Raw genomic sequence first — 13,059 nt, 5'->3', positions numbered from 1 at the left:
AAATAGGGACACAGCCATTAAAAAATCTGCCCTATAGAGTCCCGCAGTCTGGTGAGTTTTAAACCTGTGGGTAACACCACCTTTAGAAGGATGAGAAGGGAGGTCCCCGTGACTAAAATTCAGCGGGAAAGAGGTGAATTGCTAAAAGCAGCAGTGCAATTTAAGGCAGTAGTGACAGCAAGCTGCAAGATATCTGGTGCAAAGCAACAGCTTTGGGGTTTTGGGCATTTTTGGATCTTACTATTCCCATTCCTTTCCATCTGAATTCCACTGCCACAGGGGCTGTGGCCATGGTTCCACAAGACAGGAAACCCAGTAGTGTGCTTACTATCAGACAAAAAACCCCCAAACAAACAGAAAACCACAACTAGTGTAGCTACATGGTGAGAAATGCTGAACTAATACATGCACGCTCATTGCTGGTTTAAATTGGCTTTAAAATGTTACAACCAGGCAGATTTTATGCTGGGTCAGATATCATCCATCTTCCCACAGTCAGCATAAAGACTGTATCATGCCTGGTCTGACTTGACAGAAATATAATTGCATAATCCTGCCAGATCTTAGTGAAATGCGTGCTGCCAGGTATTCCAATAATGCACGGAGAAGTATTCATTAAGCCAGTCTGCCTTATGGAGTCTAGGTGGCAGGGTGTCTGCAACAAGATCATTTTCTCTGTAGGCTGAATCCACTGACAGTCGTGCTGACTTGTCAGCTTTGTGTTAAATCTGTCAAGTCCTTTTCATGCTGTCAGAAGGAAATCTGTCCCATGAGAAAACATCTGATAGAAGAAAATTATTATTGTGTTCATCTTGTCCTCCTAGTACTATACAGTTGGGATTCATTTTCTGTTCTTGTTTACCTTATCTGGAGGTTGTGAAAGAAGCTGCATCAGTGATATTAGAGAATGTTTAAATATGCATCATATTTTTCAACAGAAATGCAAGTGCAACCACAAACAGACAGGAATTACTGAACAGAAAATTCTCCCCTTTACATTTCTGTCTGAACATCCCTGTAATAATGGTTTTGCATTTATTGCAGCTTTGGCAAGCAGATGGCTTCCCAAATGCCCTATAAGTTCACAATAAAACTGTTCTATGTTATATAGATAGCTTCACCCATCACTGAAATGCTGCCAAATCACAAATAGTAACTGGCTTCTTTGTAAGAGGCCTTAGCAACACTCTGCAACACTAAGAGAGGGCGTGAAGAGACATAACACATTTGCAGTGGAATGAGCAAGGGCACGCTTTGAAAACTCCTAATTTGACTGTAGATCGAGATCAGTTCCTGGTCTAAGCTCGCACACTGCCAGAAAAGAGAGTCAGGCCCTATGCATCTGTGAAGTAAAAAAAGGGGCAGGGGAGAAGAAAACAAAGTGAGGCTAATGCTTGGATTTAGTTACAGAATCAGCTTCGTGTGTTCTCAGATGTTGAGCTCTAGCTGGAGTCAGGCACGATGTCATGAGTTCTCTATGCTGTTGAAGAGTCCTCTGAAAATGAAAGCTCTAAGCTGAATGTTATTAATTTAAGAACATATTTTTCAACATCTTTATTAATAGCTTGCCTTTAGAGTTTTACACTGTCACCCTGCTATCCAAATGCTTTAGTAACAATCTAGTCTTTCATATGCTAAAACCAAAACTAAAAAGTCAATCCTATGAATCACATGTGTAGCAATTCTCTAGGCACTTCTCTGTGTGAGAAAAAACACTACCACAGTCAGTGACTCCAAGTAGATAGTTGTAAACAGAGGTCTGTCCCACCTGCCCTTTCCACATGTCGTGCTACCTGTTAAGGAACAATATAACATTCATGATAATTTTCCTCTAAAGTGTTCTGTCACTTCAGAAAATGCATACACTTTGGTTTTCCCACCAAGTACCTCCATACAGGAGAGTGCAGGTGTGATCAGCACTTGTCAGAACAGCACACACAGAGAGACACGTTTCTTGCTTAGTTGGGCACCAACAAGAGAGGTCTCACATATTCCCTAAGCACTAAAGCAAGCAGGACATACAAGAAGAGTGTATGGGTTGGGTTTTTATCACAGCAATGGGATGCAGACAAGTTCATGGTGATGTTTCAGAGCAGTCACAGCAGCAAGCGTTACTCCCCAGGGCTTTGTTCTCTCTTGAATGGAGATATGCAGGACAGCTGTCAGGAGAGTATCTCCAAACAAGCAAAGAAGCTGGAAAAGAAAAGTCTGCTAATCAATCTAGACATTTAATGAAGTCCACAGGGATATTCAAGATTCACTGTATGTTGCTGTAGCAGCTGGGAACATACAAAAGGTCTGAGCCGATATTAATTCCTTTTTCTGGTTGGTTAGAGCAACATTTTTGTTTGTGAATAGGAAACTGAGGCTCACAGAACAGAAACACTCTAAGTACTCCTGCAGATCCAGGCTTGATACATGATAAAATCAACAGAACTAAGCACCTGAAGATACTTTCAGACAAACCCCAAGACTTGGGCAGATCAAAGGGCTAAGGTCAGTCTCTCAAGTCCTCAGCTAATACCAAAACTGCAATGCCACCTTTTTTTTTCTCCTCCTTTTTTTTTTTCCCCCCAAAATAATCAGTCCCCACTTTTACTGAATCACTAGAAGGTGGGCTGAGTGTCAGGTGCAGACACTTTCCCCACCTCATCTCAGCCCCTGTTAACACAACACAGAGCCTAACTGTGGCTGTTTCTCTACAGCGAGAGGGAAACCATCCACATGATCTGTGACAGGACATCACTGTAGGATTATGAAGTATCCTAGAGAGCATGACTGTTTCCCCCTTGATTCCCCCCAAGAAAAAGACTGGAAGAAGTAGTCATGGTGCAGTTCAAACACATGTCAGTTTGACATGAAAGCATCCCAGTCAATGAGATTTGACAAGATTAAATGCACAAACATCTCCAAACGAAGTTGCCCTGACTCATTGCTTCCATGGTGAAAAAGAAGCTGTGTAGCTCTGTCTCTGAAGAATATGCCATGCTAGATGACTTCCAGTGCAGCTCAGGCAGAACTGAACATTAGGTGTGGGTGTGCATGCTGTGTTTAGCAAAGTTTGGGGGGGTGGGGGAGTGGGGGTGTCCCCATTTGCAAATTCATTGATCTGATTGCAGAGGGAGCTTACAGCCTGAACTCAGTCCAAGTAAAATGAGGTATCAGCATTGACTTTGTCCTGTCTCCTAGCACAATTTGGGAAGGAGTCAGCATACATAACTTTACAGCAGATATGCAGTTAGACCTGTGGAGGTGAGCTCCCTACAGTGAGACCATCTAAGGTTAAAAGGCTGTTAATATCTGAAAGGAAGCAGGATCAAGTTTATTTCAGTCCTAAGAGGGTCTGACTCATGATTGTTACTGAGGTCAGACACATGGATGGGCAAGATATACAGATACCAATATAATATATTGAATGCTCAGCAGGTCTCTGTCAAAGGTAATACTAATTCTGAATTCTCTGAAGTTCTCAACATAAAACATAGCTGAGCAAAGAGCCATGGCCTAGCATTGCTTGCTGCTGCTGGAGGTGGCACCAGTGTCCTAAATGAGCAGAAGGCCACTGGTGGGATAAACATCCCTCTGTTTCATCTATGATTTCTGTAGATCCCATGGAATAGAGCCAGGCAAGCTGTCCACATCCAAGAGCACTTCCTCTCCCCTCCTTTCCGATCAAGGAACAAACTATAATTGACCAGGACAAAACACTACCCAGTAATAATACTTAGCAGTTGTATAAAAGTTTTCATTGGTAAACAATTAATACTAATTTATCCAGTTGAAGAGAGGGTTCATATAGGCTTTACTCCTGACTTGAGAGCCAGGGTTTTACCCTAATTTGCTTAGTCGCAAGGGAGAAAAGGCTAGTGGCAAAAATCAAGATCAGAGCTCAGGAGTTCTCCCTTCTGTAGTTCTGACTAGGATGCACTGGTTGCTGCCTAGGTTTTGGAGAGGACAGAAAGAAAAAAGAGAGAAGAAAAAAGCATGGAACTAATTCATACATTTATTCATGAAAGCCAAGATTAAAATAGTATGTTAAAGGATTTGAATGCAAATAGCATATACTCTGTCTTGATCTCTCCTAACAGAGTGCAGTGCTCTGGCAACACGGATAACCCCAAATGTTGCACAGCATAGGAGAGGCTGACAGAGCAGAGGGAAAGCACCAGTCTCCTGGTGAGGCTTTAAAGAAATGAAAAAACACACAGAGCTAGGAAGGAAGGTCATTTTGTTGCTGTCATTGCTGCTGTTCTTAAAACTCTCCACACGCGCTATTTATCATGCCCCGCATTGCCTAGAGGTGGACCCAAGTCTAACACTGTGCATCCATTATTCTTAGTTCTGAGACATGTGAAATTTGAACCCACTGTTGGTAGCTTGAGTCCACCTCTGGTGTTCACAGCAATGCTGTCTTCTGAGCATCAAGTACCTGGCAAAGTAAACACAGTTCATTTTGCTTTGTGCACGTGCAGCAGGTATGACAGGATGATTACTGAGGTAAGGCAGCTTACTTGCATCCTGGATTTTGAATTGGATGGGACAAAGTTAGTCTTGCACAACTAGACAAAACCTGAGAATTATTAAGCAGTAGAGATATGCATCTCAAACCAGTCTGGTTACAAGTATTGCAATTATCCAGCTTTCTACAGCCTTTGTAGGCTATGCTGATGGCCAGTAATTCAGAAACCAGACCTCTCTAGTTGCCACATGCAAGACTTCTGCAGTTTCCCCATGATATACATTTTAATGAAGCATCTGTAGCACAAATTCAAGACTTCTTTGGGTGATCTCTTAATGTGGAAAAGATGAGAGCCTTCCTCAACCGCACATTGTGGGCGTTGCAGTGTGAAGGACGGTGCCTCATGTCCACCTTCTTTGGGACAAGGAGTGATGTTTAATGTTTCCTTTATCAAGGCTACCTGATCTACTGGTGAAGCTTCCTCTTCACAAGCTTACCCTCAGACGGCACAGTTCAGGTACAGTGAGTAGGCTTCTCTACTCCCATGCATGTGCATCTCTTTTTCTCCACCCCTTGCAGGTTATGATTTTGCTGCTGTACTGGAGTGGTTTGCAGAGCGGGTTGACCGCATCATTCTCCTTTTTGATGCACACAAGCTGGACATCTCTGATGAATTCTCTGAGGTCATCAAGGCCCTGAAGAACCATGAGGACAAGATGAGAGTTGTTCTCAACAAGGCTGACCAGATAGAGACTCAACAGCTGATGCGGGTGTACGGTGCCCTCATGTGGTCCCTGGGAAAGATCGTCAACACTCCTGAGGTCATCAGGGTCTACATTGGCTCCTTCTGGTCCCATCCGTTGCTCATCCCCGACAACCGCAAGTTGTTTGAGGCAGAGGAGCAGGACCTTTTCAGGGATATCCAGAGCCTGCCCCGCAATGCAGCCCTGAGGAAGCTGAATGATCTCATCAAGCGAGCACGGCTGGCCAAGGTGAGTGTTGGCATAGAACACCCCAGGCATTGAGGTTAGAGTGTCTGCAGTATGCAGGCTATGGGGAAGTGGGTTTGGCCAGTTCAGCTTGCAGAGCTGGTGTATCCTACTCTTTTTCCATCCCATTTCGCTTAGGCCGAGCATATTAGTCCTGTGCACTTGGAGGAAGAAAGCACCTCCTTTGCTTGGTGTGTCAATCATGACAGGCCACAGTGAGGAAGATAGCCAAAGATCAAAGCAGGGAGCGCTTGAAGCAGTTGCTCTGTGGTAGCATCTTGAGAATTAGGACCAATTCAGTATGTCAGAATCACACACACCAAGGGAATTGGTAAGCTCTAGGTCTTTTGCCTTAACTGTTTTAGCCAAGAGAGATACTGACATCGATGGATGCAGAGGAGGTGCGGACTCACAAGAATGCTGAATAGTTGAAATGAATTGAATGAAACCCCTCAGAATACAGGGAAGAACCCCATATCAGTTAAGAGAGGAGATCAAAAGATCCCTAAAAAGCTTTCTGTGTGAGGGGCTTTCATTTCTAGGAGAAAATGCTTGGTCCACCATTCAAAAAAACCACAAACAACAGAATGTCATAAGGACTGGTATTCATACTAAAACATTAAACAGTCTAGAGAGTTCCAAAACCTATATGTTTGGGTTTGGACTGGAAAGGGATTATTCCCTGGAAGGCCTTGCCCAGTGGAAGAAAAAAACCCAAAGCACCACTCCCTCCATGAAGCACATACAGATGTTACTCTCTGTATGCCCAGGACTCATACACTGTCTTCACCTTGTCTCAGTGCAGCTGAGCAGCACTTGGCCCAGGAGCAATAACCAGTAGATAGAGGCAAGGGTGGGACAAGGTGGGGTTGAGTCCTAGGCACAGATACTCTGTGCTGGGAGGAATTTTCTGATACGCTCTTTAACACTTATCTTCTTCATTCCATATCATTTAATGCCCTTCAGGTCCATGCCTACATCATCAGTTCCCTAAAGAAGGAAATGCCCTCAATGTTTGGGAAAGACAATAAAAAGAAAGAGCTTGTTAACAACTTGGGAGAGATTTATGCGCGGATTGAACGGGAGCATCAGATCTCACCAGGAGACTTCCCTAATCTGAGAAAGATGCAGGTAAGCAGTGGTACCTTGGCTGGAGCACCAAACATCTGAGGAAAGAGCATTAGAATAACCACAGGGAATACAACAGAAGCCACACAGACATTGATTGTTGTTGCTTGGGAGAAAGGCCTGTTGTAATGTTGAAATGGGCCTTGAATTATGTGCAGGCAATATTTGGGCATGAACGCTTTTTGCACATAGAGCTCGTCTGAAGATACAGCTGCCTTAGTTTCTCAAATCTTTGCCTGAATAGCACTTTACAGCAAATTATTTCTTCTATTTTTCTTTATTTTTAATACCAGGTTCCATTTGCAGATTTTTCAGGCCTAAGAATACTGCTAATTTATATTAAAGGGAAAGCTCTATCCTGAAAAGCCTACATATGCTTACTCCCTCAAGAGCTGTATTTTTTTTTTTTTGTCTTCTACTTCACTCTTCGTTTTTAGAAAGAGAGAAAGGAGGCTGTGAAAACTTAAAGCCTCTTCTCTATTTTAAGCAGAGAAGCAGGTTTTCTGTTCTTCAGAGCTGAGACCTGACCCAGTGTTCACGCAAGTCAGAGACTTCAAAGGACCTTGGATCAGAGCCTTATATTGTATATTCAAACAATGCTGGATGCTGTTACATTGCTGCGTGGCTTCAGTCCAAGCAGAAACCTGTTCAGAGTTGCTAGCTGTTGGAGTCATTACTAGCTCCCTATGGAAAACACACCATCTGCTCTTTTTCTTTTTTAAAGTATATTTTCCATAAGTTCTTGGGAATGAGATCTATGGAGTGTATCCAACAGAAGATCCCATTCACTCCTTGTTAAAATGTGTGTTTGTTTAAAAATAACTGTACCGGTCCAGTAGGAGTGAATAGAGTGGATTTAATGAGTAGAGGGTGAAGGATTTTTGTAGTTTTTAGAAGAGATTTATCGGCAGGCCCTGCTCAAAGCACTTCTGCTAATCTGTGAAACTTAAGAGAAACCAAGCCATGCTGCAAAGACACACTCACCTCTTCACAGACGTGCTACTGTCTTTATGGCAACTGAAAGGTGCCCTGCATTATGATGATGGGTGAAATAGTCTTTTGCCAGAATGGCATCTCCTTCCCAAAGTGCAGAGAGGTAGGGAGTGCAGAGCACTAGCTGGAGGATGTAGCAAGGGCTGCACAACCAGTTTACCTTGAACAATTTAGTCTTCAGGGAGAGCACTTCTACATGGCTTGGAAAGAAGGAGTCTTACTTGTGTATAGCTATCATCTGGGCCTTTGAGTAAACCACTTCCCCTCTCTGTACCATGTCAGCCCCCCTTTGTATGCTGGGAAGATCATTTTCTGTAGGGCTTAAAGATTTGAGTAAGAGCAAGACCAGCCAGGGAGACCCCATCACATGCTGAGGTGCAGGGCAATCAGAGGAGGGAAAGCTGAGCTCCCCACTCCTCTGCAGTAGCAGTTCTTTGAGCCAAACAGCAGACAGGCATCCCACTCTACGCTGTTACTGCACTGTGCACGGCCGTGTCACTCACCTATTGGTATGTTGTCCCACTTTAAGGATCAGTTGCAAGCCCAGGATTTTAGCAAGTTCCAGCCTCTGAAGAGCAAGCTGCTGGAGACCGTGGAAGACATGCTGGCCAATGACATCGCCCAGCTCATGGTGCTCGTCCGCCAGGAAGAGTCGCAGCGGCCAACCCAGATGGTGAAGGGAGGAGCCTTCGAGGGCACCTTGCATGGTCCGTTTGGCCATGGCTATGGTGAAGGCGCTGGTGAAGGAATCGATGATGCCGAGTGGGTGGTGGCCAGGGACAAGCCCATGTATGATGAGATCTTCTACACACTCTCACCGGTCGATGGTAAAATAACTGGTGCCAATGCAAAGAAGGAGATGGTAAGGTCTAAGCTGCCTAACACAGTGCTGGGCAAGATATGGAAACTGGCTGACATCGACAAAGATGGCATGCTGGATGATGAGGAGTTTGCCTTGGCGAATCATCTCATTAAAGTCAAGTTGGAGGGTCATGAGCTGCCAAATGAGCTCCCTTCCCATCTCCTCCCTCCATCCAAAAGGAAAATAACAGAATGAAAGGAAGGTTACAGGGGAGAGGGAAAGGGAGGGGGAAAAAAGATCTAGAAAAACATGTTTACTTAAATTATACCTTTAGATGTGAGATCACCTTTGGATTTATACCTATTTTGCTGTATGAAGAAAAAAAACTGAAGCAGAACAAAAAAGTCCAATCCTTCATCATGATAATATGCAATTAACTCTTACAGTGTAATGCCCCTGCTTTCTAACATGTAGTCTAAACATGAAGGTAAAGAAAGGATGTTGAGACTAGGAGAATCTGATAAGCGGGAGTAGAAGAAAAACTGAAGTGGACTACATTTTTTGAGAGTGGAATAGGCACTAATAGAAATCTGCTAACTGCCAGTATCACTCCTGAGCTTTGGCTGCACCTTCTGCTATTTAATGGGTCTTGCAAACTTCAGGAGACTGAGATCTCGATAGTGAAGAGGAAACCACAAGGTGTCCAAGTTATTGGCCAAACTAAAGAGCACCTCCTAATTAACATAAGCCCACACTAAAATACCAGATACTAAGCCCCAGAATTAAGAATTTTAGGAACCTTGATTAACTGTTAGATGCAAATTTTACAAGCATTTCCCTGTCCTTAAAGAAACCGAATAAATAAATAAATTCTGAAATGGCTCTAAACTGGGCAGGTGGAGTTCCTCATTGTTCGCTGTGGGACAAGCACTGAGAATCCCCAATCACCTCTACCTCCCATTCAGTCCCCTGGGGAGATTTGTTCTGCCGGCACAGCCAAGAGAGCCACCCCACCAAGGGAAACAGGAGGAGGGGGCACTAGAGGCAGTGGTCGGGTGGGTTGGGAGGGAGGAATGCCACTCCCAGGCTCACTGAACATTTCACACCCAGCAGATAGTGTTTTCTCTTTGAACAATGGTGGTGTTTATCATTCCTGTGAAGTGATATGTTTACTCTCATCGTGCACAGTGAAAGCTACTTAGGTCCCATTCTTACTGTAAAGATAAGAACCCCACACTGTCAGGTTGATGGTCCATCAGGAGAGCAGAGAACACCGTGGGGCAATGGGCTGAGCTTGCTCTACTGCCTGTGCCTCCACAAATACAGCCGAGATGTTGACAGCCTTCACCCACCCTCCTCCTCATCACACAGTAACACTTGATCCTCTCCAGAACCTCTACTCTGAGGCAAGAGACCCTCTCCTCTTTTCATGCTCAATGAAATTTTTACTTTCAAGACCCAGTTTTGGCAGAAATCCCTCAATTTCTTTTTTTGTTTCCCAAACACACGCACACACGCACACATGCGTGCAGGCACTCTTCTGGTTTTTGTTGCTTTGGAGCAGCGTGTTGTTCCGATTCCTGTTGTCACTTTATATAAGCTGAGCTCCTACTGTGATGAAAAACCAAGACAAGTATAACTTATTTTATATCTCTGTGTTCATATTATATAGAGAAATATATTCTGTGTATGTAGGATGTGCTTACTGCAGTACCTTTATCACTTGTCTTAAAAATTAATGCATTAACCTTTTTTGTACCCTGGTCCTAAAACATTATTAAAAAAGAAAGGCCAGATCTGTCGTATTTCTTTACACAGCAAAATAAAACACAGCTCAAAAGAAAAAAAAAGCTTATGGCTACATGCAGCAGAATGAGGAGATCATCCTTAGTACATTCCCAAACATGCATGTACAGATCAGTCTCACCGGACTTGGGTGTGCACTGCTGAATGACTGGTTCACATCTGCGACGTCTCCTTTCTCTTTTGGCAGTCTAATCACAACCTTGATACTTGCTGTAGCAAGTGAAATCGTACCCACGATTCACCTTGTTCAACATAGGGGAGAGGTAACAACCAGATAAATACTTAATTAGGAAAAGGAATATATTGAAAGAGTTTTCTCCTGTCAGTCACAGATGAGAATGCTACACATTTATTAAGATCTGGAAAGGACACAAAAAACGTTAGTCTTAAATCTTGCTGGCTCTAATTTTTCTTCTGTCTTCATTGCCCTTTCTTTGCATGTTCATTACAGTGATCGTTATCGCCAGAATGAGATGCACTGAATAAGGCAGCGAGAGGTTCTGGGGAAGCACTCAGAGAGGGTGTGAGCAGTGGTGGTTGGCTGAGTTTCCCTTTAGCATTTATACAGGGTGAGAGAGGGGAGAGGAAATCATAGGGTGGAGAGCAAGCAGCAATAAATGCAAATTTAGAGAGCAGTCAGCAGACTGTCACTCCAGTTCAACTACCCAGTAACCTCCAGTTTAACCGCCATTACAGTGTGCATGTCTGCTAATGCTGCCCAAGTCTTTCTGTGGAATTTGCATCCTACTCCAGCCTGAGGGACAAGGCTGAGGCTGAGCAGAGCACCCTGAGTCAGCCCTACCTCTATACGGGCTGCTCATACAGCGCGGTGCTTGCGCCAGTCATGTCATGCTGAAATTTAACACGTGCTTGAAAAGCAGATTATTACTGGTTCTCTCAAAGGGGGTGGGAGAAGGCGAGGTCTGAAGACTTTTTCCAGTATATCCAGCAAGGTGCTCGGGTAGGTACGCCAAAAATCCATTATAAGAGGTATCAAATGGCTTTCAGAGCACAAAGCCTCTTTCTTGTGCTTGATTGTTTGTGCATACAAGTTCACAAACCAAACCACTAGCCTGTTGGTAAAACATGTGTCGTAGATTAGTTTTCATTGCGTTGACCGTGGTTGTGCCTTAGCCATCTCAAAGAAAGGCTCACTGTTAAACAGGAAACAGCAAGAGATTCTCTGGCTCACTGGTAGCAGCAGTCACCCAGCCCCAGCTGAGGCACGCCAGCGCTACAGCACCTGCCACAGCTCCTGCCCCTGCTCTGCACGTTGTGCAGAGGCTCCTGCACTTTGCATCCCTGTGCCAGCCCCTCCGGGACGTTTTGGCAGGATTCCCTGAGAAGGGCCAGTGGGACAGCAGCACCGAGAGCTCTGCCAGCACACGTCAAGTGCACAAAACACCACCGCAGCACTGCAGCGTGGGGGTTTGCTTTCGACACTTGCTCAGAAACCACTTGCGCTATCAAGAGTGCAACTTCCCCCATCGGGGGTGGGGGAACCGACACAAGCATTTTAGTGACAAACGTGCAGTTACTTAATATGGTGGCACTACGGTTCAGCAACAAGGCAGGAGATGGAGCAACCCTGTTAGAGGGGGAACAGGCTTGAGAGGTTGAGCAGGTTGTGTCTCCAGAGAGGCAGTTTACAAATAGTCCTCCATATTCAGGTAGGTTTATCCAGCACATTTCACTTTTGCTAAGCTCTAAGGGAAATTAAAAAAGCCAACACAATACACCACCAAAAAGCCACACCCAAACCTCAGGCACCCTGAGGTTCTCTATACAAAATACATGCTACCCTCTCTCCAGTATGGCCCTGAAACGATGCATGTAGTTCTCCATCCCCTTCCCACAGACTGCAGCTGCACACACACACACCATGTTTTTTCTTTTCCCTTCAGAGAGACAGCTATTTGGGCAATCCCAGCCACCCCTGTTTTTTTCTCACATCATTGACAAGGATGTGATTTTTCCCAGCCCACTGGGACTTCAGGCTGTGCACACTTCTGCTGGTTCAGAGCCACATTCTCAAAGGCTGTGGGAATCTGTGTCCAACAGTGCTTCCTTTTTCTGAGCAATTCCAAATTACCAAACAAGGTTTCTCCAGGAAGTTATACAGAGGAACCTATTCATTTGTTCCTGTCTGTGGGTGGGGGATTCTATCTCGTGAACATACCAGTGCCACTCATTTCTCTGATCCTCTTATGCCCCTCTCTACCCATCCTCAGACAAAGAGCTTCCACAAGGTCAGAAGAACAAAAAGATTCTTGCTCTGAGTAGGAACTGTATTTGGTCTGTTCCTTTCTGGGAAGGATTTAAAGAAAAATCTACCTACATGCTATATGGGCTAATATATGGGTTTCTTAAAAATAAAGTTCCTTCTACTGTGGAACATGACAGGCAGATTGGATCAACAGCGCTATACAACCATTTATTTGAAGGGAGGGGTAGTAATTACACTAAGTTCCCTGAATAAGATTTCGCATGAGGTGTGTAGTTTAGCAAAAGGCAATTACTTCTGTGAGCTGGAATTTAGCCAGCATGCTGGAGTTCAGAGGGATTTTTAATCAAACAGAAAAAGTTAGAATCAGTTTTTCCATCACCTTAAGTTCCAACATAAGCATCATACAACAATGAAATTCAGATTTAGGTCTGGAAACTGTTCTTTTAACTTGCCCTCCTTATTATGCCTTAATGCTTTGTCCATATGACAGTAACCTTTGGTTGGGGAACATGGAGTTACAGGCCATTTGACCTGACACAGAGTGACTGTGTTCCTACAAGCCCAGCAGGAACCTGGGACAAGCTTCTCTAGAATTTGGAACATACTTGCATCATTGATAGCTTCCTCCTCTGCTATTGTTTATCTCAGTGTTTCT

The 13,059-nt window shown here is 44.2% G+C and overlaps 1 protein-coding gene across 1 annotated transcript in view; it reads left to right on the top strand.

The window, feature by feature from the left end:
• The window catches only part of EHD3 (EH domain containing 3), a 30,074-nt gene extending 19,909 nt beyond the window's left edge, over positions 1–10,165 (top strand). Inside the window, exons 4-6 of the mRNA XM_074897334.1 lie at positions 5,039–5,451; positions 6,415–6,579; positions 8,099–10,165. Of these exons, the coding sequence (XP_074753435.1) occupies positions 5,039–5,451; positions 6,415–6,579; positions 8,099–8,626 (1,106 nt within the window). The 3' untranslated portion in view covers positions 8,627–10,165. The remainder of the gene's footprint in view (positions 1–5,038; positions 5,452–6,414; positions 6,580–8,098) is intronic.
• Positions 10,166–13,059: the final 2,894 nt, after the last annotated feature.

Source organism: Athene noctua, chromosome 1 (genome assembly GCF_965140245.1).
Source record: "Athene noctua chromosome 1, bAthNoc1.hap1.1, whole genome shotgun sequence".
Lineage (NCBI taxonomy): Eukaryota > Metazoa > Chordata > Aves > Strigiformes > Strigidae > Athene > Athene noctua.
This window is presented reverse-complemented; position numbering and strand designations above follow the sequence as displayed.